This window comes from Nothobranchius furzeri, chromosome 3, assembly GCF_043380555.1.
Source record: "Nothobranchius furzeri strain GRZ-AD chromosome 3, NfurGRZ-RIMD1, whole genome shotgun sequence".
NCBI classification, from domain to species: domain Eukaryota; kingdom Metazoa; phylum Chordata; class Actinopteri; order Cyprinodontiformes; family Nothobranchiidae; genus Nothobranchius; species Nothobranchius furzeri.
Genome location: NC_091743.1, coordinates 5,254,179 through 5,282,055, shown reverse-complemented (window position 1 = coordinate 5,282,055; position 27,877 = coordinate 5,254,179). Strand labels below are relative to the sequence as shown.

The 27,877-nt window shown below is 45.9% G+C and overlaps 1 protein-coding gene across 2 annotated transcripts; it reads left to right on the top strand.

Moving 5' to 3' along the window:
* The first annotated feature begins 10,181 nt into the window (after nucleotides 1-10,181).
* LOC107396808 (zinc finger and SCAN domain-containing protein 21) lies at nucleotides 10,182-25,323 on the top strand. 2 transcript variants are annotated; one of them, XM_054734295.2, is made up of 2 exons: nucleotides 10,182-10,478; nucleotides 23,691-25,323. In XM_054734295.2, the coding sequence occupies exons 1-2, from the start codon at nucleotides 10,247-10,249 to the stop codon at nucleotides 24,440-24,442; spliced, it is 984 nt and encodes a 327-aa protein (XP_054590270.1). In that variant the 5' UTR covers nucleotides 10,182-10,246; the 3' UTR covers nucleotides 24,443-25,323. The 2 variants fall into 2 exon arrangements, with proteins under 2 accessions (XP_054590270.1, XP_015832143.1); XM_015976657.3 differs by having other exon boundaries at nucleotides 10,184-10,430.
* The last annotated feature ends 2,554 nt before the right edge of the window (nucleotides 25,324-27,877 follow it).

Sequence of the window (27,877 nt, the reverse complement as noted above, 5' to 3'; positions counted from 1 at the left end):
ACCATTTTGATCTTTTTGCATAGCAAATTCAGCACATGCATCTTGGATGTTATATTCTGCATATTTTTTTACATATTTGTATTAAATTGTGTTCCATGAAGCAATCTGCATTGAAGCCCACACAACGGCAATTTAAGAAGAGGTACAACCTTTTTATTGCTCTTCATTTGTCTTTAGTCTTACACCTGCACCATTGTGCAATGGCACATTCTCTAGCAGTGTATTTTTATGGAATCACCTCAGGTAGCATTCCAGGTGCTTGAGCACACACTGTGCATTCATTTGGAGTCATTTCTTTGGTCGTATACAAAGCCCATTGACCTTAAATCCTCTAATACAGACCTGGGCCTGTATTTGACTCAAGCTCATCAAGCTCCAGGCCTTTATTGGAAGGAGGACCAGAATTAGAGGCAGGCCTCTATTTCTATTTGAGCAAAATGAACTAATGGTTCGCTGGAGTTTTTGACAATTAAAATTGTGCCCACATTTTCAAAGTTAAACACATTTATTTTAACAACGGTAGTTTCTGCTTCCCCCCCCGCTCAGCGGCCGCAAACTCACTGATGCGCCTGCAGCCTCTCGGAGTTCCTGCTGCTCTAAACATTAAAATAATTATTTCATTTTCTGTTCCTCACTTCTGATGACCTTCAATGGTGTCTGTTTGTTGCAACAGCAGGTACAAAAACTAACTTGTTTTTATTTGACTATTTTTCTGTCCTGCCTGTTTATTATCTTCCTGCATCTCCTCTCAATCCTAAAGAAAAACTGCTACCTGGGTTCATATATATTCACCTCATGAGTTACCTTTGAACTGCAGTTCTAAAAGATCTACCGACCGCAAAAACAGCGGAGTGCACGCCGGCCGCATCAGTGATCGGTGCGTCACAGAGGACAAAACAGGTGATGCGCCCCGCTCCACAGCAGCGAAACGCATCAGGCACAAATAAAAGACAGAAAACATAAAAGGAAATGAGCCGACATGAACGATCGCGTGTTAAATTAGTTTTTGAGGTGGCGACACCTGATTTGATAATGTTAATGTGGCCGTGCTCAGGACGCAGATGTCTGGAGCGCGTCAACAATCAGAGCTTTGCATGCGCAAGCTGGTTAAGGTTAGGATGGGGGTGAGGGGAAGGTTAAATTGCAAGAGGGTAAACGTCACAATTTGGTTAAATGTCCGTTTTACGGCGGGTGTCAGTGCCGATGCTCTGGCACAATGCGTTGCCCCCCGACGCGCAGGAGCTTGTCACCTGCTGACAGCAGGCTGCTGTCTTTTCCGAGGGCTGCATCTTGCCGGTCATTATCACGTGACAGCAACTAGTCGATGACAGGCATAAAAAGTCACTATAGTGAAGTCGACTAGTGACTAGTTCATACAACCCCTGCTACTGCTCCCCAGTGTTCTGCAGCATAATCAGCACGTTCTCTTTGAACTTGATATCAAATTTTCGCCTCCTCTTCGTCTCCGCACGGTTAAAGTTACCCTCACGGTCTATCACTGGCAAATCAAAAGTGAGACGGATGACACAACTGCCCCCCCCCCCCCCTGTGGTACTTGCTTGTTACCACATTCCACCCGGCCACAATAAAATACAGGCCATTATTCACCTCCGCCGACTCCGACACCGGCCAAAATATGATACCCGGCCGTTAACTGAATACAGGCCAATATTAGAGGATTTACGGTATACCAGCTATTTTGAAAGGCAACACCCCAAAACCTATCATCTACAGGCAATGGTCTGCCTGCCCTAGTGTCATGCTCTGTGCTGAACTCACCATCCTTGTCTGAGCCTTGTTAACAGGTGGGCGTGTCTGAGAGTTCGGCTGTGTCTAATCAGCTCATCAGCGGTCACAGGATTTAACCCTTTCAGGCTCAAAATAAGTTTTGATAAAAGGACGAACAACTAATTCCTTCAGGGGTACTTCTGAGTTAAAAAATGCTCATGAAATACATATTTGGAGTAACCAGGTAGGTAAGTTTACTTTTAACATTGCAAATCTGCAACGCCTGCCTCCAGAGAGTTAAGGAGCAGCGGGACAAGTCACCAGTGCCGGATGATTCTCAGTTTTGGGTAGTTTCTAGCCCCCTGATGTTTCCTGAAAGATAAACTGTTTCTGTTTGCCCGTTCGTTCCTGCCCATCTGGCCACTAACTTGCTCTGTCCTCCGGATCCCTCCAGGTTCCACTTCAAGAACTCACTCTCTGCAATACCACCAGAACCACCACCAACATTCCAGCCCTGCCGTTTGCCCCTGACCGCTTGCTCTCAGCCACTCACCTGCCCACCCGGAGCTCCAAGGGATCCCATCCACGGACTCTGCTCCCGCTCACAGCTCCTCGGTCTCCCTGCTCAGCCAGGTCTGGCATACCCTCCCCAGAGAACCTGGGTCATCCAGAAAACAGTAAGCCCTTTGCCTTCCTCATTATCTTCCCTCATATGTCCCAGACTCTGACCTCTCTTCCTCTCCCAGAACCCAACGGATCCATTCCCCATCCCTCGGAAGCAGCTTCTTACCTCACCATACAAATACACCATTTTTTCACTTACCTTCCGACTCCCCGTGGTGATTCTCCATGTCATTGGTTAAGAAATTGCCTTCCAACATGACTCCTAGGAGAGATGGATCCTGTATTTCCCCCGACCTAGGTCTAATCGGCCCAAACGATGGCTTAGGTACAGTTTTGTAACCGGTTTTGTCTAATTCATTATGTCCTCCCTGAGTAAGATCACAAACATGGCTACTACCAGAGTTTGCTGAAGTAAAACCAGAATTCATGGCTGCACCTGCTGTGGGAGTTGTAGGACCAATAGGTGGCATGGTGGTTATGCTTCTTAACTTGGTTAATCGGTGTTGTTTTAGAGCTTAAAGGCAGCTGTGAGAGAGAGGGCTTAGGAACATCTTCTACAGGGATTGTGTTAGTCAAAACATCAGGGATTACAGTAGTTTTAGCACTAGTAGTTAAAACATTATTCAGAACTGTGGTTACACCTTCAGGGACCGCAGTTGTCTTAGCCATGGTCAAAACCTCGCTTGAAACCATGGTTGTTACATCAATTTTACCTACCGGGGTTACTGGTGTTGTCGTTAACATTAGCTTTTGCCAGTTTTTGCCTCCTTCGACCTGGACTGCTGCTGGTGTTGCTTGAACCACTTTGTAGGGACCCTCTCGCCGTGGTTCGTGCTACTTCCTGCTGAAGACTTTGATGTACACCTGGTCTACAGGAACCGCTGGCCGGTCTGCGCCTGCGTTAGAGACAAGCTCTTTTTTCTTTTCCTGCAAATAAATGGCTTTATGGATGCTAGTTAGCTGCTTAATGTAGCTTTTGAGTTCAAGCTCTAGTTGCTCCAACGAGGCCCCTTGTGGGATCCTCTGAGCTGAAGTACTGGCAATGGCCTGCCTGTTAGAACCTCATGAGGTGAAAGATGCATGCTTCTGTTAGTCTGCATTCAATAGCTCATTAAGGAAAGCGGCAATGCGTCAATCCAGTTAACGTTAGTACAAGCACAGATTTTGCTGATTTTAGTTTTCAATGTTAGATTTGCCTGTTCGACAATTCCCTGGTTCTGTGGGTGGTAAATTGATCCGAATCGTTGCTTTATCATCAGTTGTTGCAACACACCTTTAAGAACTTTTTCACTAAAAGCTGGACCGTTGTCAGAGCTTATTTCTGATGGGATGCCAAATCGAGGAATCATCTCTCTCATTAAAAACTTAACCACTGTTTCTGAACCTAGATCTTTAGATAAAATGGCTTCAATCCATCAACTAAATCTGTCAATGATCACCAACATGTACCGTTTCCCATGCACAGACATAATCATGTCAACATAGTGAATGACTAAATGTTTAAAAGGACCTTCAGGCACTGGGATATGTCCTGCTGGGACTGTGTTTCCCTTTCTCATATTGTTCTCAGCCCAGATGTCACACTGGTCTATTACTTCCTCAACCATAGCTTTTAGGTATGGAGACCAACAACCTTGTTTGTAAAGCCTTTTCTGAACCTCTGTACAACCGCAATGATCAGGACCATGGCTTTCTGAGATTAGCATTGTCAGCAAGGAGACAGGTGCATCAATCAAGCCCTCATGGGATCTCCACAAAACGCTTGAGTCCATTGTTGCTCCCCTTTTTCTCCAACACTGCTGCTCGCTCTTCTCTGCCCTTTCCTGAATCAAAATGATGTCTTCTGGTGTTATTACAGGCTCTAGTGATATTACAGGTGTTGCAGCCTCATCTGCTGTGTTGTTGCCTCTGATGATGTTGCAGTTACCCTTGCGGTGCACAGGGCACTCTACAATGGCCAGTTTTGAAGGAAGCATTATTGCTGAGATCAACTCATTTATCGGCTTCCCATGAAGGACAGGAGTGCTGTCCGTCTTCTTAAAACCTCTTTGTCTCCATACACTTCCAAACAGGTGACCAACACCATGTGCATACGTAGAGTCCGTGTAGGTGGTTGCCACCTGACCATTTGCCAACTTGCAAGCTTCGGTCAAGGCTCTGAGTTCCGCTAACTGTGCAGAACAGGGTTGGTCACACGTTTCAACTAATACTGTTTCAAATCTGTCACTGTTTCCTTGCCACAACAGTGAAAGCTGCATGATTTCCTATGTAGTCTCTGAAACTTGAACCCTCAACAAAATATGTTACATCAGGTTGATCAAAAGGAGTAAACTCCAAATCAGGCCTTAACTTAGTGTACCTCACCACCTCAGCTATGCAGCAATGTGGTTCTCCTTCAAACTCAAAGGGAACACTGTTAGCAGGGTTTGATGTGGTGCACCTCTTTGTGACGACGTCAGGGTTCGTCAGTAATGGCATGTATTGTAGACATCTTGCTTGGTTTAACATAAACTTTTGTAACGTGATGAAGGAGCTATTCCTCCAAGGTTATTTAACCTCTCTCCACAGATGCCTCTGACACAGTACTAAGTGCATGAGACTGCCTCAAGGTCATGCATTTGCTTCTAAAACTGTTTTCTTTCCAGCAAGAGAAGAATGAAGATAAATGACTTTTTTCTTTTAATAAATCAAAGAACTCTATTTTTAATAAAGGCTAATCAAACAAAGTGTTAGTCAATAATATAACGTTGACCAATCTGTGAAATGACAATGTTATGATTAGTATGCTTTAATAAGTAATATGACTTTAGTCTAGTGCACTAGACATGCTGACTACACAATAATGTAAACGCATGGCACATTGCTGTTACTGATCCAATCAGAACCTTCCTTTCTGGAGCGTGGCATAGTCTCTGCGGTGTTTATAAATCTGCCAACTTTGATTCGACCAGAAATCAAAACATCCAGATTAATTAAACCAGTCCCCACGCCATCTTAGTTCAGTTCTCAAGATCTCACTGGAGTTCACCGCATGCTAAGAGAAGTATCGGACCGGCCACCCGGACTTCCTTTTTAAGCCGAGAACCAACAAGCTGGATAAAATCTGTTGCATTTTACCAACCAAGCAACGGTTCCTTTCAGAATAAAAGCTGAACTCCCTGACCCAAGGAGGGTCCATCTGACGCTATCAACCAACTGTCGCTTTTTACCTGGAGACAATCCAAAGACTAGTTTGTCGTACTGCTGACGCTGTTTCACCGGCTCCGGTACCGAAAGGGGGGTCCGAGGACCTGGCAGTCTGGATCTGTACGGAGGTCTCATCTCAAAGGGTAAGTGTGGAGCGACAATATGGCGTCTCATGTGTTTATGAAACTCCGATCATAGCTAGAAGCAAAACATCACAACATCACTCAGACTTGCTTCTCCGGATACGAGAGTTCTGATTAAACATCACTCACACACACACACCATTCATCTCACGTCTTATTACACCAGATCCATCCATCATTTAGAGTAGAGTTAGTCTTGTTTGAAATTGTTTAAATTGTTTAGAAATAAATCATCTTAATCGTTTTAAAGGACTCTCTCTTCTCTTGTCTCTCAGTTAATACAAAGTGTTACATAATCCCTGCAATAAAAAGTTCCAATCTTCTGGTTAAATAACTCAGCGGTCCGTAAGATTGATTTCATATTCACTATGGAATCTTAATGTCTCACGGGTCCTTAATTAAATGTAAATTAACTTCTTTTACACGTTCCTTGGTTGATCAGTTCAGATATTTTATGATGTGTGCAGATTGTGACAGGATATCCCATTGTTATCACGGAGGCTTTCTCATAAGCACAAGTCAAAGCAGCCAATCCTTGATAACAAGGGGGCCATCCCTGTGCCACATTGTCAAGTTTCACACTGTAGTAAGCAATATGCTGCTTCTGACGACCACTGCGTGCGTCCTGCATCAACACTGCAGAGGCATACCTGTCATGTCTGTTTGCCACATAAAGCAAACATGATTTTGTGTAATCAGGTGTTTCTAAACTTGGCGCAGTTTGCATGTCTTGTTTGATAGTTTCAAAAGCTGTCTTAGCTTCTTTTGTCCACCTTAAAGTTGATTTCAAAACCTGGCTTCCAGTATCTTTAATTAGTGTCCTGAGTGGTGCAGTTTTTTCAGCATTGTTTACAATCCACTCGGAGAAGAAACCAGTCATTCCCAGAAATGTCATCATTTGTCCAACAGTTTGTTGTTGTGGAGATTTCCTCACACCCTCCATGAGTTCTGGTGAGAACACAACACTCAGTGCTGTGCCCAGCTGCTGCCAGCTGGAATCTCAAATCCTCGTCTTTACTCGGCTTGCCGAGTTACTCAACTGGATCTGTAATCAATATTAATATTGTATTCTATTTCCTCATAGGACTTTGTCAGCTGTTTAAAAATCTTTTCCATTTTCCACTGTCCAAACTAACACTTTCACACTTGAGAAGTTCTCTGTCACCCTAGGTGACACCAGATGAATTCACAGGTGTGAAGTTTTTTTTACACAGCTGTCATGGACAGTGTCTTCTCTTGTGTTATGATTCTTAAAATGAGCAGATCGTAGAATTCTCAAGATCAGTCTGCACTGACGGAGAAAGCTCCAAAATTGAACAAAACATTGTTCTTACCTTCGGCTCTGGGATTCCTTCCGTGGAATGCAGACGAGTCAAGAAGCATGTCTCTGCTCGACCATCTGGGTTCGCCACTATGGTACCCTGACCAGGCATCGAACCCGGGCCGCGGTGGTGAGAGCGCCGGATCCTCACCACTAAAGCACCAGGGACCACCTGTTCAGGCTTTGGTGTGACCTTCATCACCACCCTCTCCTTATTCAAGACTAAATCAATGGTATGTTTTTATTTACAAGGCAGTGTTTGGATTGCTACCTCCTTATATTTGCGCATTAATCACACGAAAAAATGTTGATTCCCATTCTTTAAGGTCTAACGATCAGTTGCTACTTTCTGTTCCTTTTGCTCGCACACAGTTGGAAAAGAGAGCCTTCTGCTTGCAACCAGCTGCAGAAAACCTGTAAAATGACTGAGCAGGTTTCACTAAATGCCTTCAAAACCAAACTGACAGCTTCAGAGACTGCATTAGTAACTTGTAACTGCTTTTAATGATTCAGTTATCATTGCCATTGTGTTGTAACTGTTTGGAATTTTGCTGCCTCTTGGCCAGGACACCCTCGTAAAAGAGGTTCTTAACCTCAATGGGTCTCTATCCTGGTTAAATAAAAAAAATAAATAAATTCAGCTCTTTCTACCTGTTCCACCTTTCTCGGGATCCACTGACTGCCCCATTCATTTTCTCTCTTCCTTTCCTTACATTTTTAATCACTTTTTTCCCGTTTTAAAGAGACAATGTGTATTTTTTACTATTAATTTCAGAAAATATCCATCAAAATGTGATTGAACATGAATGGAATGATGCCCAGTTGTTGAAAAATACTGGAGGCTTTGTAACATATAACCATTTAATCAATTTCCCTCTGGGATTAATAAAGTATTTTTGAATTGAATTGAATTGAATTTGAATAAAAATCAGGTCTAAAACACATGGGAGCAGGTCTAAGTCTCTGCGGGCGACGCCATATTAGATGCCGTGTTTCCTTCTACAGGAGCCCATGAGAACAAAAAGCATTTACTGATTTTTAACAAATGGTTACAAAATTTTTGCCATTCTTAAACGTTGTTGTTTTACACATTTACTTCTTCGCTTGTTGCCAGTGAGAGTCTGATGTGCTTGTTATTTTGCTAATGTTTGCACTCCCAGGGCTTTTGACTCTAATGGGCATCCATTTGTAAAGTCTTACTCCAAAACAAAATTACTGCTTTCTTGCAACGATTTAGGTTTCTACTGCCCCCTATCGCCAGAGAAAATACACACAGTTGTGGCCAAAAGTTTTGAGAATGACACAAATATTAGTTTTCACAAAGCTTGAGTCATGATCCTGCCAGGTCCTGACCTCCATGCACCATCATTCACCTCATCAGCCTTCATGCATCACACCTGGTCCCCTCATCAAGCTCCAGCCAAACCCTGTTTCCCCAGCAACCACAGCCAACACACCATCAACCTCATGCCACACACCTGCCTCACAGCTTCTGTATATATTCCACAGTCAACCACCAGCACTCTGCCAGATTATTGAACGCTCCTGCTAGTAGATCTTCAGCCTTTTGTTTTCCTGCCTGATCATAGTCTCACGACCTCGTTTCCACGCCTGACCATTGCCAAGGACTCTGCCTGCCACCACGACCCTCGCCTGTCTACGACCACGTCTCTAGCCTGCTCCTTGTACCTGCTTCGTCCCGATCTGGCTTTGAGCCTGTGATGTACTGACATATGATTACAAGCACTTCATCTGTTTCAAAAGCTTTCCTACATCGATAAATGACATTTATGCAAAGAGTCAGTATTTGCAGTGTTGGCCCTTCTTTTTCAGGACCTCTGAAATCCAACTGGGCATGCTCTTAATCAACGTCTTGGCCAAACCATGACTGGTAGAAGAAGAAGTAGAAGAAGAAAATATAATTTCTATAGCGCCTCTCAAGATAAAAATCACGAGGCGCTTCACAAAAACAAAAAATAAAAATATGTAAAAATATAAAAAAGCATTTAGAAAATGTTTAAAAATATATTTAAAATGAGCAAAAATAAGCAATTGCGATTTAAAATAAAAAATGTTAAGAACGAGAGAGAGAGAGTGAATAGGAAAGAGGGAAATCAGTGGATCCTGAGGAAGGTGGAATAGGCGGGGAGAGCAGAATAAAGAGTGGCGAAGAAGGTCATACAAAAAAGAAGGTAGCAACCCATTCTTTCATAATCACTTCTTGGAGTTTGTCAGAATTAGTGGGTTCCTGTTTGTCCACCCGCCTCTTGAGGATTGACCACAAAATCCCAAAGGGATTAAGATCTGGGGAGTTTCTAGGCCATGGACCCAAAATTTTAACATTTTGGTTTCCGAGCCACTGAGTTATCACTTGTGCCTTATGGCACGGTGCTCCATCGTGTTGGAAAATGCATTGTTCTTCACAAAATTCTTGTTGGATTGTTGGAAGAAGTTGCTGTCGGAGGGTTTTTTGGTACCATTCTTTATTCATGGCTGTGTTTTTGGGCAAAATTGTGAGTGAACCCACTCCCTTGGATGAGAAGCAACCCCACACATGAATGGTCTCAGGATGTTTTACTGTTGGCATGACACAGGACTGATGGTAGCGCTCACCGATTCTTCTCTGGACAAGCCTTTTTCCAGATGCCCCAAACAATCGGAAAGGGACTTCATCAGAGAATATGACTTTGCCCCTATCCTCAGCAGTCCACTCGCCATACTTTTTGCAGATGATCAATCTGTCCCTGATGGGCTTTTTGGAGAGAAGTGGCTTCTTTGCTGCCCTTCTTGACACCAGGCCATCTACCAAAAGTATGCACTGGTGGCACTCCAGTGCAGAGCTTGTAGATAATGATTAAGTTCATTTCCATGGCAAAGAAGGACTATGCAATTCATCTGATCTCTCTTCATAACATTCTGGAGTATATGCAAACTGCTCATAAAGCAGCAACTTTTCCAATTTCACATATTTGTGTCATTCTCAACACTTTTCGTCACGACTGTACTGTCCCTTTAAACATAATAATAACACTAAAAGTATTTTTTAAATTACGTTTTTTGTGATTTTTATCTTGAGAGGCGCTGTATGAAAAATCGTTCTCTTTTCTTTCCATCCCCGCTGTAAAAGTACACCTGGGCCAGCAGGGGGCGCTACCTCCTTGAACTAGGCGCACAAATGGGACTTCCGTTGTGGAGCACGTAAACAAAGCGAGCTCCGCCTCTGTGGAGACCTGCTGGAGGAGACATGACCAAACTGGAGCTCTTGAACACGTTCCTGAACGACAGGCTGACCGCGGCCGCCGGGGAGATTTTCCGCGCCGTTAAAGCCGCGGTGGCCGAGTACCAGAGTGAGCTCCTCCGCTCCAGGGAGGAGAACGAGCGGCTCCGGAGGCTGCTGGACTCCGCCGTCCAGCAGCTCCTGCAGGCAGGTGAGGAGCAGCAGCTAGTGGCGGAGCCGCCACAGACACCCAGTCCAGGTCAGCTCTACGACTGTAAATGTGACTGACCGGCGCAGAAGAAGATTTATGATCAAATGTTTAAGTCAAGTCTTTAGAGGGGGTCCAGTTCGTCCGTTCCTGCCTAATCAGAACCGTGTTGTGAGGGTCAACATTCACTGCATCAGACTGAAGTCCTACTCACCTGGCTCCACTCCCAGTGGGCTTCTAACCGAGTGGTCCACTGCTCCACCCACCCAGGACTTCTGCCACTGCATCAGTCCGCATGTAAAGTTTATATTTACTGCAGAAAGAAGCAGGAATCTGACTATCTGCTGCTTTTTATGGTAAATGGCCTGTATTTGATATAGCGCCTTCTAGAGTCCTGGAACCCCCCAAGGCGCTTTACAACACCATCAGTCATTCACACACACATTCACACACTGATGATGATGAGCTACGATGTAGCCACAGCTGCCCTGGGGCGCACTGACGGAGGCGAGGCTGCCGAGCACTGGCGCCACCGGTCCCTCCGACCACCACCAGCAGGCAACGTGGGTTAAGTGTCTTGCCCAAGGACACAACGACAGACTGAGCGGGTCTCGAACCTGCGACCTTCCGATTGCGAGGCGAGCACTTAACTCCTGTGCCACCGTCGCCCCAGTTTTTACAGTTTTTGGTTGTAAGTTTATTCAATTTTTACAGTAATTGGTTGTAAATCTGGACATTGGAGGTCCTCCACCTGTTCATATCAGATGTTAAGCAGCCAGAGCTCAGTCCAGGAGAACACAACAATTACACCTCTTCATGTTAGAGGAGGTGCTGCATAATCCAGGGGCGCAGATAGGATTTTGAAACTGGGGGGGACAAAGTTCCAATATACCCTCCCCCAAACACACACACAAACTATTGCAAGCGCCTTAACTAGAGCTCAGTCAGTTTGTGTAATTTCATCCAACGGTTTACGTAAAAACTAACATTTAGATACGTGTTTGAAGCCATTACGCAACAAAGCTCTGCCTGATCACTATAAATGATAAATGATCCGCACTTGTATAGCGCCTCTCACAGTAAGGACTCCAAAGCGCTTTACACTACAGTGTATTATTCATTCATTCACACACACATTCACACACTGATGGGGATGAGCTATGATCTAGCCACAGCTGCCCTGGGGCGCGCTGACAGAGGCGCCCCACTATTTAATTCAGTCATTTGTTATTCTAATTACTAACCAAAACCTCGTGCTTTATGCAAAACATGAAATGATTTTCAGCACACCGATCTTTACAGAAAACATAAAAGACCTAAAAAACTGCACATAAAATATAAGAAACAATATTCACTTATCACTTAGAGCAGTGGTTCCCAAACGTTTCAGCCTGACCAACAGATGTTCCTTCGTATTTTTACGTTATTTATAAATTTTCATTATATTTTGAAAGTTTTAATTTATATATAAATATATAAATCTCTTTTAAAATTTGATATTTTACTTTTTTATTATTAGGTGGCACACTTGACTTCCATACTTAACGCATCGACATCTGCCTTTTTTACGTTTTTTTTTTTTTACATTGTCTGTCACGTTAGCGGTGTTTTACCAACATTTCTACATCCAACAGGTCCCAGAGAAGGTGAAACAATCATCAAACCCAACATTTGGAGCTCGTAAACTCCACACACCTCTCGTGCAGCACCAGCTGTCTGATGCTGCAGCAGCGTCAATCTTCCCGGCTGGATGAGTGAATTTCTTCATCAGAGTCAATATTCTGCTTCATAATCAGAGTCAGTCATTACCAGACAAAGTGATCAGTCAACAAAGACCAGACCTGCCGGCAATTATACGTTTTATCTAATATTTGTGCTCTTCATGCTGCGCGCATCTCCTCCTCTCCCCGACTGGGAGTCTCTCGACGGGAGGCGGTTTTTCAAGCTCTAAAAACTCCCAAACTTTGCTCAGCCTGAAGGTTCCACATCTCCACTATCTTCTGGTGTAAAGTAGTAACTTCACGAGGGATCATATCTGTGGATGAGACTTGTTAAAGTCAGCAATGAGGCTTTGGCGTTTATAACGAGTAAGTCCCAACACCGACAACAACGTACTGAAACTAGAACCAACATGCATAAACAGACAGATCGGTCCCGCCTGCTTACACTGTTGGTCTTTTTTAAATACGCAGTAATCGTTGCTTCATCCTGCATCCTAGCAGCAACCACTTTGGCGCCTCTGGAGTCGGTGTTTGTTTACGTTATGCTGCATTCAATGTAATTGGAAAAAGGAGCTTCAAGCGCTAAACCTTTTCTTTCTGGCCTTAGTTGTGGGGGATGGATCGGGGTAGATCTGAATCTGGGGGGGACAGATCCCCCCCCCGTCCCCCACCCTATCTGCGCGCCTGGCATAATCCACCCATGAGCTGAAGAGTAATTTGGTCTTTTCAGTGTCAAACCACACTAAACCGTTACGTAATGATGATGGAGGTGCTGTAGACATGGTCAGTATTATGAGTTTTAGTGCACTCTTATTTAAAAAGGTTTCTGCCTAAAACCGCCCTCTCCATCCTCTCTTTCCTCTGGTGAAGGAGGTGGAGAGAGGTGAGAGTGATGACGGTGATGGTAGTGATGATGATGGTAATGATGATTAAATTCCGTTTATTCAGTTCAGCCTGTAGGTCCTGCCGTGGCGGCAGCTAACTCGCGAAGGATAAATGCTAAGCTAGCGAAAATCGAGCAGGAATATGTAAGGAGCTACAGCAGCTTTACCTCCATCACAACCGTTTTCAGGTAAAGTAATTTTGTTTATTCTACAAGTTTTCAGGACTCACATGTTAGCTTCAGAGCTACAGAATAAACTGGTTAAATGTACACAACACATTACTACAGAGCATTAACATGTAGGTAATTAATATAAACCAAATGCATTATAAATGTTGAATGCAGTAGGATGTTCTCTAATGTTAATTGGACCTTAGAACACCTATTTTAGATCTAGTGGATGTAAACGTTTTAAAAACAAGCTTTTTAATTAAACAGCATTGAAGTTTTTTTAATGTGCATTTGTTTATTCAACATGAGCCCAATAATGATTAGATCTGTCTTAAAAATGTAAATTCTCTGTAGTTTTTATTTAACTTTCCCCTGCTGCTTTTCTTTAAACAGAACAGAACCAGTGGACTGCAGGTTATGTTTTAAAAAAACCTGTATTTTTAATCTATTACAGGTCAGCATGCCCTATTCAGCACTTCTGCTTCTGTTCTGGTGAAGTTGTGGCCCTGGAGGATGAGCGTGAGGAAGATGCAGATTGTCACACCCTGTCCTGTCTCCCCATTCTGTTCAGTCCTGTGTCCATGTTAATTGCTCCCACCTGCCTCTCGTCTCCCAATCACCCAAGGTCCCAGCTCCTCCTGTATTTAAACCCTGTTAGTCCATTTTGTCTGGTTCATTGTTTCATTGTCCTGCATGCCCTCCATTAAATCAGTGTTTTAAATGTTCCTGTCTGCCTCCCTGCCTGTTTCTTCCCCTGCACTTGGATCCTCACCTCCGTCTCACTCACCGGCGCGCGCTGACAGAATGAACCAACACGTAAAAGGATCCAGCGGGGAGATTCTCCCCTGGGAGTGCCTGCTCCAGTTCCTCTCTTCGGAACACCGGCCGGCTTCTTCTCCTCCTCCGGCTTCGCCTTCACCTCGCCGCAGACGCCGTCACCGGGCTTCAGCTGTGGCGTTCCTCTCCACCCTTCCAGAGACAGATGAGAGGTTGGATCGGGAGACGCTTCCGGATCGCTCCAGCTTCATGGGCACCAGACTGGCTGTGTGCTCCCCCGGAGCTGGCCCACGGCGTGGGGAAGGAAGCCGGGCTCCACCGCAATCCTGTGTCCCAGGACGGAGCCGCGAGCTCGCCGCTGCCCCGGCTCTGCGCTCCTGCTTGGACCCGCCCCCAGTCAGACCAACAGTCCCGTCTCCGGTCCAATCCGCGCCTCCGTCATCGGCAGGCGGAGGAACCATGCCCACAGCTCAGCTGACAGAGCTCGCAGATCTGCAGGCGGAGCTTGGCTGGATCCGTCAGCTCGTCATCCTCAAGGAGTCCCAGCTGGACAACCTGTCTCCCGAATCACCAGGAGAGGGTTTCAGTCCAGCCAGCAGCTCCCTCATCTCAGAGCCAGAGGAGCAAGCCTGCAGTCCACCCAGCAGAGCTTGCCGGTCTCCGAGCTGAGCTGGCCCAACTCCATCAGAGCCTCAGTCTCCAGGAGCTCCAACTGGACACTCTATCCTCCCTCCTCTCCCAGTTTCCTGCACCACCAGTTCAATCGCATCCAGTTCCAGCGGTGGTCCCGGAGGTCGCACCGCATCCGGTCCAGCCTGTCCAAGCGGTCCCGTCTGCAGCGACTCCTCCTCCACTCCAGAAGCCGGCGGTCCAGAAGCCGGCGGTCCAGAAGCCAGCGGTCCAGAAGCCGGCGGTCCAGAAGCCGGCGGTCCAGAAGCCGGTGGTCCAGAAGCCGGCGGTCCAGAGGCCGACGGTCCAGAAGTCGACAGTCCAGAAGTCGACGCCCCGGACCAGAAGTCAATGCCCCCGGACCAGAAGTCGACGGACCAGAAGTCGATGCCGACGGACCAGAAGTCGATGCCGACGGACCAGAAGTCGATGCCCACGGACCAGAAGTCGACGCCCCCGGACCAGAAGTCGACGGTCCAGAAGTCGACGGTCCAGAAGTTGACGGTTCAGAAGTCGATGGACTAGAAGTCGACGCCTCCGGATCAGGAATCTACGCCCCCGGACCAGAAGTCGATGGAGGTCGACTCCGCTTCCAGTCCTGTGGTCGACGCCACTTCCAGTCCTGTGGTAGATGCCTCTTCCAGTCCTGTGGTCGATGCCTCTTCCAGTCCCGTGGTCGACGCATCTTCCAGTCGTGTGGTCAACGCCTCTTCCAGTCCTGTGTTCGATGCCTCCTCCAGTCTTGTGGTCGACGCCTCCTCCAGTCTTGTGGTCGACGCCTCCTCCAGTCTTGTGGTCGACGCCTCCTCCAGTCCTCTGATCGACGCCTCCTCCAGTCCTGTAGTCGACGCTTCCTCATGTTCTGAAGTTGACGCCTCCTCGTGTTCTGAAGTTGACGCCTCCTCGTGTTCTGAAGTCGACGCCTCGTGTTCTGAAGTCGATGCCTCGTGTTCTGAATTCGACGCCTCCTCGTGTTCTGAAGTCGACGCCTCCTCGTGTTCTCAAGTCGACGCCTCCTCGTGTTCTGAAGTCGACGCCTCATCCACTCTAGAGGTCGACGCCTCATCCACTCCAGAGGTCGACGCCTCATCCACTCCAGAGGTCGACGCCTCAACCACTCCAAAGGTCGACGCGCTCTCCAGTCCAGAGGTCGACGCTCTCTCCAGTCCACAAGTCTAGGACATCTCCGGCGTCTCTGCCTCCGGTTACCGCCGGTCCTGCCCTCATCAGGCGCGGGCCCCCAAGAGTCCATCCTCGTCTCCTCCTCTGTCCCAGATGCAGGCCCCCTAGAGCTCGTTGTCGCCTCCTCCTCTGCCCCAGACGCAGGCCCCCAAGAGCCCGTCACTGCCTCCTCTTGCCACAGACGCAGGCCCCCAAGAGCCCGTCGTTGCCGCCTCCTCTGCCACAGATGCAGGCCCCCAAGAGCCCGTCGTCACCGCCTCCTCTGCCACAGATGCAGGCCCCTAAGAGCCCGTCGTCGCCTCCTCTGCCACAGACGCAGGCCCCCAAGAGCCCGTCGTCACCGCCTCCTCTGCCACAGATGCAGGCCCCTAAGAGCCCGTCGTCGCCTCCTCTGCCACAGACGCAGGCCCCCAAGAGCCCGTCGTCGCCTGCTCTGCCCCAGGTGCAGGCCCCCGGACTCTACTGGTCCCTGCCTCCTCTTCATCGGGCCCTCGGTCCCTCTCGGCCCTCCCTCCGGGTCCCCCTCCTCCCGCCCTGCTCTGTGTTCCTGTGGGCGTCTGGAATCCGCCCTTTTTGGGGGGGGGGGGGGGGGGGGGGTACTGTCACACCCTGTCCTGTCTCCCCATTCTGTTCAGTCCTGTGTCCATGTTAATTGCTCCCACCTGCCTCTCGTCTCCCAGTCACCCAAGGTCCCAGCTCCTCCTGTATTTCTACCCTGTTGGTCCATTTTGTCTGGTTGGTTCATTGTTTCATTGTCCTGCGTGCCCTCCATTAAATCAGTGTTTTAAATGTTCCTGTCTGCCTCCCTGCCTGTTTCTTCCCCTGCACTTGGATCCTCACCGGCGCGCGCTGACACAGATGATGAGAGGCTGGTATGGAGGCGGTCAGCTGTGCTCTGTCCTGGAGGAGGTACCACCAGACCACCTCATGTATGTAGGAACCTCTATTTAAAAACATCACTGTGGTTTTATTTGCTGAAGAGTCACAATTGCTATACTAGTGGATCCATAAACCATCTCCTCATTTCATATTTCTGAATACGTCTTAGAGATGTAACAGCCGTCGTCTGAGCCAGCCCAGCAGGCCCTGTAGATGGACGATGGAGTGGACAGTGAGAGGAAGCGTCCTAAAGCTCTCTCTGCAGACCGTCCTGTATGATGTTCCTCTGACCAGAAACGTCCAGCCACGGGTCTGCTCCAGCCTCCATCCACGTCTGGATCCTCCTGCAGCAGATCCAGCTGCACTGTTAAAGACTTCCTGCTCACTCAGTTTAAATAAATGATCCAGGAAGAGTCACTCAGGTTAATCCTGCTTTAACCGTACATAACTGGTCCATACTGGTTTTGATCTGTAAATAATTGTAACGTATTATAAATAATCTTGTCCCTTTTACCTCCTTTCATTTTCTGTTCATGTAACATGTTCAAAAACATCTGTAATTAATAAGACTGGTGATAAAATCAATGATCAAAAGAGTTATCGGTCAGTATTTGTTTTAATAAATGTGTTTAAATACCAAACAACTAAATAACATTAACATCAGAGGAAGGCCTCCCTCCCAGGAGGACCACCAGGGTCTTAATTATTGTTCTATAACCCTCCCACTGTCCTAATGGGTGTGACCCAACGAGGAAAGTTGACCATTGAGCAGGATGGATGTTTATCAGGGGTGAGGCGGTGCTCACTCCTCACCCCTGACTCATGGACCTAAGGGATAAATCATCAACCCTGCCCAATGGTCAACTTTCCTCGCTGGGTCACACCCATTAGGGAGGGTTAAAATGTGTCAACTGTCTGAATGTAAAACTGTGCTTTTAACAGCAGAGCACATGATAAACTACTGTTATGTGTAAACGGCTTCACTCTTCACCTCTAAGCTTGATAAAAACACAGTTGTCTCTAAAACAAACGACAAGCTTAATTCGCCACACACACACACACACACCAAGTAGTGTTTCTATGGTTACATTGTGATTTCTTAGTAAATATTCAATTTGGTGAGAGATAAACTTTATTGTATTTATCCTAGTGAATCTATAACTAAACGGGTAAACTAGTAGTAGCACATTCAATGTCAAAGAAAGTAAAATATCAGGAGAGTGAGAATGTTTAAGTGGTTAGCAGCAGTGTGCTAGACGATGGCCCCCTTCTTGAGGCCACCACAGCTCAGCAGAAAATCATTGTAGCTTCTTCTGGGGAGAAAAACACTTAGAGAAAAAATAAAGTTGCCAGCTGAAATAGCAGGAAATGTTGCAGTCAAAGAGCAGATTGTAGAAGAAAGTAGTAGAGTGTGAAAAGTGGTCAGTATGTCCTCCAGCAGTCTAAGCCTATAGCAGCATAACTACAGAGATAACTCTGGATAACCTAGCCTTTTAGATGGAGGCATGTTGGAGGCAGGGCAAGGGAGAGCCGTCTTTACCGACTGTACACTCCACCTCCCTCTACTCCCCCACTTGTCCAGATCTAGGCTAACATCAGATTTTAACCATAGGCCCCATCAAATAAAAATGTTTAATTCTCATCAGAACTCTAGCTGCAGCATTTTGTACAAGCTGAAGACTTTTAACTACATTCTGTGGACTTCCTGAGAGTAATGAATTACAGTAATCCAGTCTTGATGTAATAAATACATGAACTAGTTTTTCAGCATCACTCCAGGAAAGGATGCTTCTAATCTTAGCAATATTTCGAAGGTGGGAAAAGGAAATCCTACAAACCTGTTTAACCTGGGATTTGAATGACATGTCCTGGTCAAAGATAACACCAAGGTTCCTTACTTTGTTCTGGGAGACTAATTCAATGCCATTCAGATCAGGTGATTGGCTAAGCAATTTCCTTTTCTGGATTTCTGGTCCAAAGATGAGAACTTCAGTCTTGTCTTGATTTAAAAGTAGAAATTTTAGAGTCATCCAATTTTTTATGTCTTCAAGACAAGCCTGTAATCTACCTATCCGATTAGGTTCATCAGGGTTAAACAGTGGAAGTTTATCCCATGCTGTCTAATGATTTTACCAATTGGGAGCATATATATAGTAAAAAGAATTGGTCCAAGCACTGAACCCTGTGGTACTCCGCAAGTAACCCTGGAGTATGAAGACGATTTGTCATGTACATTTATAAAATGAAATCTGTCAGACAGGTAGGATTTAAACCAGCCTAGCGCTGTTCCTTTGATCCCTACAACATGTTCAAGTCTTTCTAAAAGAACATTGTGATCAACTGTGTCAAAGGCAGCACTGAGATCTGACAAGACTAGAACAGACACAAGATTCTTATCTGAGGCCATGAGAATATCATTTGTAACTCTCACTAATGCAGTTTCAGTGCTGTGATACTCTCTAAAACCAGACTGAAATTCCTCAAACAGAGAATTAGTGTTTAGATGCTCACATACTTGGATGGCCACTATTTTCTCCAGGACTTTGGATAAAAATGGAAGGTTAGATATCTGTCTATAATATGTGGCCCCCAAGCAGCATTCTGGCAGGCTAATAACTGCTCTCTATTGGGATTTCAAACCGATAAGAGCATTGTGATGGCACACCATTGTGGACCAATCAAGGTGCTCTATTGATTTGATGGGCGGGATGATGTGATGGAGTGGAACAAGATAGCGACAGCTCGTTTGAAACAGCTTTTACATCAGTTTTGGACTATTTCAAATTGGGCTTTATTAGAATCAGGAGCAGATAGGTGTATTTAAGTCCTTTATTAAGAAAAGGGTATTTTTACCTTCTCCAACAGTGGACTACCTCGTTTACCGACATCCATTGCGATGAATACGTCACGTTGTTCGTTGTCTGGTAGCATGCGGAGATTGTTTGATAGACAATGGTAGAACCCACCCCACGACCGAGAGCCATCAATGAAGTCAATTAGTCTGGCTTTGCTTGTTGCTCCCTATAGAAAAAGCATCTTTAATCTGCTCCTATAAAACGACAACACCAGGACGGGATTATTATAGACCAATAGCAGATTCTGTAAAACATAGTTCATGATTTGTGAAAGTTAAGTAAAAAGAAATGTTAGCACTTTTTGGCATCTGGGCCACATTGGGACTGGTCTAGCTCAAAAACTACTGAACCTGGACACTTCAGACCTAGACTGGATTAGTGTAAGTAGGGCTGCCACAAATGACTATTTGGGCAGTCGACTAATTGCCAGTTTTGTTGACGATTAGTCGACTCATCGTGTCATTCATAAAAGTTTAGCTTATTAGTTTACCAGGATGCTCTAAGATACCATCATTAGCTTCTAGTCTTAAGTGTGATCAGCTATGTGCCATCTAATAATAAAGACAAGATGATAGCTTATCAAACAACTTTAATTAACTTTGTAACCTGTTAATACAAATGCTGCAGTCAGATGGAGGTAGGCAGCTAAAACCAAAAATAACTGGTACACAAAAATAATTTGTGTTCACAAGAGGCATGGTGGCGAGGTTGAAGCGCTTCATCTCCCAATTTTCACTCAGGAAATGGCAAGACACGCCAAGGTATGCCTGTAGTGGTCACACATTATAGTGTGACGACTGCAAATTAATTATGACCCATAAGATGTGATGATTCCATATAAATATGAACTATCAATCTGATTTATCTTTGAATGTTAAATCAGAAGAGTCTAGGGTTCTTTGCCTGTTCAGGGACCATAAACACACTTTGTATTAATTCAGACAGAGTCAGGTATATAGTCAAACAGGAATTTTATTTTTTTTTCTAAACTAATGATTATACACAAGATATGAATAATGAGATGTGATGGAGTGGATATGCGGTGATGGAATGTGATGTGTAGGTGGTGTGATGTAAGCTAGATGTTTATCAGAACCTTTGTATCTGAAAGAAATTGTGAAATCTGGGTGTAAAAGAATTTGTTGTCTGCTATAAACTAGAGAGTTAATTATTAATAAAACAGCATCAGATGCAATCTGTTGTGTCTACAAACCCTGGCAGAGACCCCCAGCAGATCCGGACTATCAGAAGACGGGTGGACCTCACGGCACCTGATGCCAGTAGATTAACTTTGATGCGACCCGTCCAGTCTTGAGATGTTTTCAGGTCACAACAGTAGCTGGAATGCTTGTCTGCATCCAAAGTGGTTGTGGCTCTTAAGCCGGCCGTACACTGTGCAACTTTTTCACTTTTTTGAGCCGATTTTCCACTCGTGCGAGAATCCACGAGATCGGGGCGAGTTTTGCGCCGAGCGTCGTGTAGTGTACAGGGGGTTACGAGAGGCGATTAACACCACGTGACCAGCTACCGATCAGCGATCGTGAGCTCGCACAAACTTCTGCCTTGTTTAATATTTTGCTCGTCCCTCGTGAGGGTATCGCACTGTTGAAGCGGCGCTGTGAGCAGCTGCGACCCAAAAACTGAACCCCTCACGGCACATGAAACTTAGCTTCTGATTGGTGAAACTTCTATAAAAGCCTCTTTCTGTGTTGAGTATGTTACAAATCCAACAACGTACACACCTCTGCAAGCAAACGTTCTGATTAAAGCAACTTTTAACTTGTTGGTGACGGGCATGAGACCCTTGTTGTTTGATAAGCTATCATCTTGTCTTTATTTTTAGATGGCATATAACAGATCACACTTCAGAGCTAATGATGGGTAGATTAGAGCACTCTGGTGCAATAAGCTATATTATAAATATTAGCTATACTTACATATAGGTATATGTACAAGCTATACTTTAATAATATTTTAATAAGCTATACTTTATGCATGACACAAATAGTTGACTATTTGCTAAAAAAAACTGGTGATTGGACGGCTAATAAAATAACTGTTTATTGCAGCCCTATGACATATCAATGATTGGGGTTTTAGAGACCCTCTCAACATTACCCCACATTTTCATCCATCCAGGTTTTAGGCCCTGGTGAACAAACGTCTACCCAGGCTTTCATTCCTGAGGAGGACATGACACTTTGGGTCAATATAAATATATGAAAACTCTGTTTGGGTGCATAACCGCTGGACACGGGGTGGACACTCAGTCCTGATTAGAGCCCTGCACTGAAGCCCTAGCCCTCGGGTCGGCCCGGCCCGACGGCCCGAGGGCCGGGCTTCGGGCCAACGACTGTGTAATTACCTCGGACACGGGCCGGGCCGGGCGCCTTTATTTTTAATCGAAATCATTAAAAAAATTAAAACACTTAAACGCAGCAGTAGAGTCCTGCGCGGGACTGTTTTCTTCATCCCGCTCCGCTCCCGCTGAATTTCTGACCATTACAGCCTGCAACCGCATCGTGTGTGTTACCATCCCGCCCGCACCTGCAGTGTGCACGTCTACTCCCGCCCGCAACCGCAAAACTCGGAGAAATTATTACCTCACAATAAAAGAGATGTATTGAGTTTGCGTCCTCAACATGTCATTTTATAGGTTATCCGCTTTCACCGCAGCACTGCGCTGCGTTTCAATAAGGCTGTACAGCAGGATTTCCCCTCGTAGCGATATTTTCTCTAACTCTGATTGCTTCATGCTATAGATCGTTGGAAAGCTGCTTTTATGTACCTTTAGGAACCGTTGGAATTATTTGAATCTGATCAACCATTCAAAAGTTATAAAACGGAGCATTTTGGATGACAAACTCAGCACGTCTCTGAATCTGTGTTGTGATTCGTTGCGCTCAAGACAGGGAATCCCGGTGGCTACCGCAATGTATTGTATATGCACGGAAAGCCCCATTTTTAATCTTTTCAGCACTTGGAATTTTAATGATATCTTGAACTAGAGCAGGGATCGGCAACCCGCGGCTCTTCCATCTAAAGCTGCTCTCTGTGCTTGTAAAATAATGAATGGATATTTAAATAAAATGCTTTATATTTTACTGAATTAATTTTATATCTGTAAGTCAATTCTATGTGAAGATTGTCTGCGTAAACCTCAACAGACCGTGTTGGGTCACGCTTGTGCGTAATCATATGCGCTCATGAGCTGAAGAGGATGTGAGATTCTGGGCTTCTGCTCAGACGGCTCCTGGATGTGTCGCACATAATGTGCGACACATTGGAGACAGGAACAAGCACTATTCAGCCAAAGTTTCATAATCAGGGAGGAACTTTTTCTAAGTGACAAGTCTCTCTGAGCGACAGGGCTTGGAAAACACTCGCTTCAGTGGGAGGAAGCTTCCCGCATGCGCTTCTGCGACGCTCGGATCCTGCACGTCTTTTAACACATTGGTCAGGATTGACGCACTTTGTTTTCATTTAGTTGGTTAAAAAAAAAGTCGGGCTTGGGCTCTGGCCGGGCCAGAGAATCCTGAAAATCTTTTCGGGCCGGGTCGGGCTGGGGCTCCACCCCCTCGGGCCGGGCCGGACACGGGCTCAGATTTTAGGCCCGTGCAGGGCTCTAGTCCTGATCCCCAGGGGACACCTTAGGCCTTACAAGCAGACCTTGTTCTGAAGGAGACTGTGTCTCAGTATCATAAATTAACATCAATTATTGGTGGAGGCTAAGAAAAGATGATTCTCCACTAATAGCCTTCATCTTTGTAATACCTTTGCTGTCCCAGTTCTTGTTATAAGATGTTTCTCCCTGACAAGAGAAAGCTATTGTTCCGTAAAGGAGAGGATGGACACCACTGATGTCACTTGTTTGTTTTGAAAATGGACTGCAGTACCCACATTTGACCACATGATGTCGTTCTTTTTTTCTTCTTGCATCATGCACCTTTAACTTTTAATTCTTTACGAGAATAAAAGCTAAAACTAAGTTGTTTTTGGCAACATCTCCTCCCACACTTAAATTCTTCTGCTGGTGAGTTTTCATGCAGCAGAGTTAGCTGAAAGTTAGGCTGAACATTTATTTCGATATCCACCCAGTGTGACCTGATGCTTTTTCACGTTTCAGAGCCATCCCTGTCCCAAGAACACAGTCCGTTCTCTGACTCCAACCGGAAAGGCAGCGTGGAGCTGCTGTCGCAAGCCGAAGAAAATGGAAAACGAAGGAGCGTCCAAACTGATGGTTCACCAGAAGAACGAGTGTCCAAGGAGGGAAACTGTAGTGGTGTTCAGCAGCAGCGGTCACAAGCTTTGCCTGACTCTGGTGGCTCTTTACCTTCACCAACATCTGTGCAGATAAAAAAAGAAAATGCTGAAGATGAAAATGAGAAGAGGCAGCAGCCTGTCACGGTTACATCGGACTGCAGAGCAGCTCAGAGCTTTTCTCCTTCCTTCACTTCAAAAAGTCACAAACCTTTCAAACCTGACCACCAGGGGATGGAGCTCCTGTGCTCCAACAGTAAACCCAACACACACTCGCTCACAATCAAGAATGTAAGATCCCTCAAGAGGCCTCTTTCTCGCCTCTCCCACCCAAACCAGAGCATGCAGAGGTGGCACAGCTGCAAGGAGTGTGGCAAAGGCTTCAGCTTCGCCTGCCAGCTGGAGGTACACATGCGCTGGCACACCAAGGAGAAGCCGTACAGCTGTACGGTGTGCAGGAAGAGCTTCACCACAGTCAGCATGCTGAAGAGGCATCACCGCATCCACACCGGAGAAAAACCCTTCCGCTGCCGTGTTTGTGGGAAGTGTTTCAACCAGTCTGCACACCTCAACACCCACTTCAGGCTCCACACCAGAGAGAAAGCCAGTTGGAGCTGAGTGACAGCAGAACCAGACTCACTCGTAAACTGAAAACTACCTGGATACCACACCCAGACATATATTTCCATTGTGTTATTGTTCTTGTAGAAGTGTGACTTAAGCTTCCATGAATGTTTCTTACAGGGACACAGCAGACCCAGTCTGATGGGAGTCAGTGTGCTGAAACCACTCAGACATCATATAAAAACATCAGCAAGAATATTCATATAAATATTGATTGTTGCATGAACAACATCGTATTGTCACACAGCTTACGGCAGGTGGGGAATTCAGACACCGTAACATATAGCAGTTAGCTAGCGGGCTAATGCAGAGCTAAGGTATCTCAGGAGAGAGACGATGTCTGCAGTTTGGACGTATTTCTAACGGGACAGCGAAAGCTGTCCAACAGCCACTTGTAGTGTGTGCTTATTGTTTATTCCACGTGGTGGAAAGACGGAGCTGCATTCAACTCTACAAATGTGATACCCCACCTTAAAACAAACATCTTTTGGCTTGTCCCTTCAGACGTCACCACAGCAAATCACCTGTCGGCATTTAGTTCTTGTTTGCCACCTGGGTCGGGTTACTGCAGCAAACGGCAGGTTTTGCTGTCTCCTGGAGCTGCGGTATGAGTTTCCTTCACATCACTACTTTAAGCATAGCTTTCAGATGTTGTGCATAGAAGAACCTGCTGGCCGTGAGGTGCCTGCCCTGTTGCAGGAATGTACATCGCTCACTTCAGCCACATACTGTTCCAACAATTTAAAATATGAGCGACTAGGCTACTTTTAAATATATTTGCAAAATTAACATGTGTCTTATCAATGTACTTCCTGAATGAGTGATGTTTGTGACACAGAAATCATTCAAAAAATAAAGGACAACTTGGATCTGTCCTTCCTTTTTCTTCTTTTAATGCGTTACTAAAGAGCTAGGTTTGGATTCTGTATATCAGCAGATACTCTAAATCAACTGATTTGGACTTGGGACACAAATTAATTTGATTGGAACATCCCTAGTTGTTGACACATCTATACCCCCTATCTTTTTTACTTACTTTATCCAGTACGGGTGGTGTTGAGCTGGTTTCTGTCCCATCAGTCACTGGGTGAGAGGTGGGGGACACCCTGGACGGGTCTCTAATCCATCACAGTCACATAATTTAATCTGTAATTCACCACACTGCACCACTACGGGACTTTAACTAACTCAGGAGGTAGCACGGGTTGACCAGCAATCAGAAGGTTACAGGCTCAATTCCTGCTCCTGGCAGAGAATTCTGCTGCCGTGTCTTTGGGCAAGACACTCAACCTTCCCTGCCTTCTGGTGGCAGTGGGAGAGACTGGTGGTGCGTGTGCTTGGAAGCCTCACCTCTGTCAGTGTGCCCCAGGATAGCTGTGGCAAGACTGTAGCTCATCACCATCACTGTGGGAATGTGTGTGTGAATGGATGAATGATACACTGTAGTGTAAAGTGCTTTGGAGTCTTCCGATTCTGCAGGCGCTGTACAAGTGTGGGTCGTTTACCATATTAGGCCGGGAACATGTCAGTTCTCAGTAAGGACGCAGATGAAGGTTTGTGGATTCGGTAATCCATTAAGTTCAATAATATGTTCAAATCGAGACAGCTGACTTCACTTAGCTTTTAATCAAAATAATTTTCTGAAAAAGTTAATAGCAAGCGTTTAGAAGAGTTCTATGGTGGTATTAGATTCAGAGCTAGCCTCGTATGCCATCCTATATATGTGAATATATAGTCTGGCCACAACTCTGAGATCAGCCGTGGGGTAGAATTGGCGGTTGTCTTTCAAACTGTCTCCACATGCTATTGGACAACAAACATTGTGACGTACTCATCACTGCGGATGTCAGGCAACGGGGCAGTCCGCCATACACTGTTGAAGAAGACACAAATGCATAATTTTTCTAAATAAATAACCTTGACATTCATGACCTTGGCAGTCTGACCCACCGTGTCACTGATTGTTACTTTTTTTGTAGAGAGCATCGTCCCAACACAAAGAGTGAGGTGTTTCTCGTATAATAAACCCTTGTTGTCCCCTGAGCAGAAATCCCTGCTGAATGATAAGAAAACATATTTTATGGCTGGAGACAGAGGAACAGAGATGAGTCCAGAAGGAGGTCAAATATAAGATCAGACGGGCTAAAGACATCTAAAGGAAGAAGCTGGAGAGACATCTAGGGCAGAACAATGCTCGTGGAGCATGGAGAGGTCTCCTGACCGGTCACAGTGGGAGTGAGCCTGCTGAAGAGGACAGAACCGGGCTAATGAGCTCATCCTGTTTCATAACAGATTCTTACCCCCCCCCCCCCCAAACACACACACACAGCTGCACAACAGGTACCCCCCCCCCCCCCCCCCTCCCCAACCACCTCCAAATTTCACACCATTCATCAGCTTCTCCCCCCTCCTCGGCACCACACTCCTCACTCCCCCCTCTCAGTTACATGGTGAGGTCAGAACTGAGGCTCAAAGGTGGCCCTGGAAATAGACCCACTGCAATTTGCACATAAATAAAACATGGGGGTGGTGGACCATGCGATGCAAAAAAGCACTGCGAGAATCATGTTCTTCAACTTATCAAGTGCCTTCAATACCATGCAGTCATGTCTACTGCAGCAGAAGATGAGGGGTGCAGGAGTGGACAATCATCTGACTGCATGGACCATCAACATCCTTACCAACAGGCCACAGTACGTGAGGCCGCACAGCTGTACATCTGAGGTGGTTGTGTGCAGTACTGGAGCTCCACAGGGTATGGTACTCTCACCATTTCTCTTCACCTTCTACACCTTGGACTTCACCTACAACGCCAGCAACTGTACTCCGGAAGTTGTCTGATGACTCGGCCATTGTCGGCTGTGCATCTGGGGGAATGACTAGGAGTACAGGTCAGTCATCATGGACTTTGTGGACTGGTGTGAGCATAACCACCTACACTTGAACACCAGTAAGACAAAGGAAATGGTGATTAACTTCCAGAGAAACACTCCCACTCACTCACCCTTAAACATCCAGGGAGCAGCAAACAGAACTGGCCCAACAACACAGATGTTCCGTGTAAGAAGGGCCAAAGCCGCCTTCACCTCCTGAGGAGGCTGAGGTCCTTCGGAGTTAATTTCGAGCTGCTAAAATCCTTTAATCAATCCGTGGTTGGCTCTGTTATCCACTCAGCTGTGGTCTGTGGGGGTGCAGGCAGCTCTGACTGAGACAGGAAGAGACCGAACAAGCTAGTTAGCAAAGCTAGCTCGGTTCTGAGCTGCCCACTGGATACAGTTGAGGAGACGTGTGAAAGGAGGATGCTGGGGAAGATGACCTCCATCTTAAAAAAACGCTCCCACCCACTACATTCCACTGTGGAGACCATGGACAGCTCCTTCAGAGGCAGACTGAGACATCCCAGATGTGAAACAGAACGCTACCATAGGT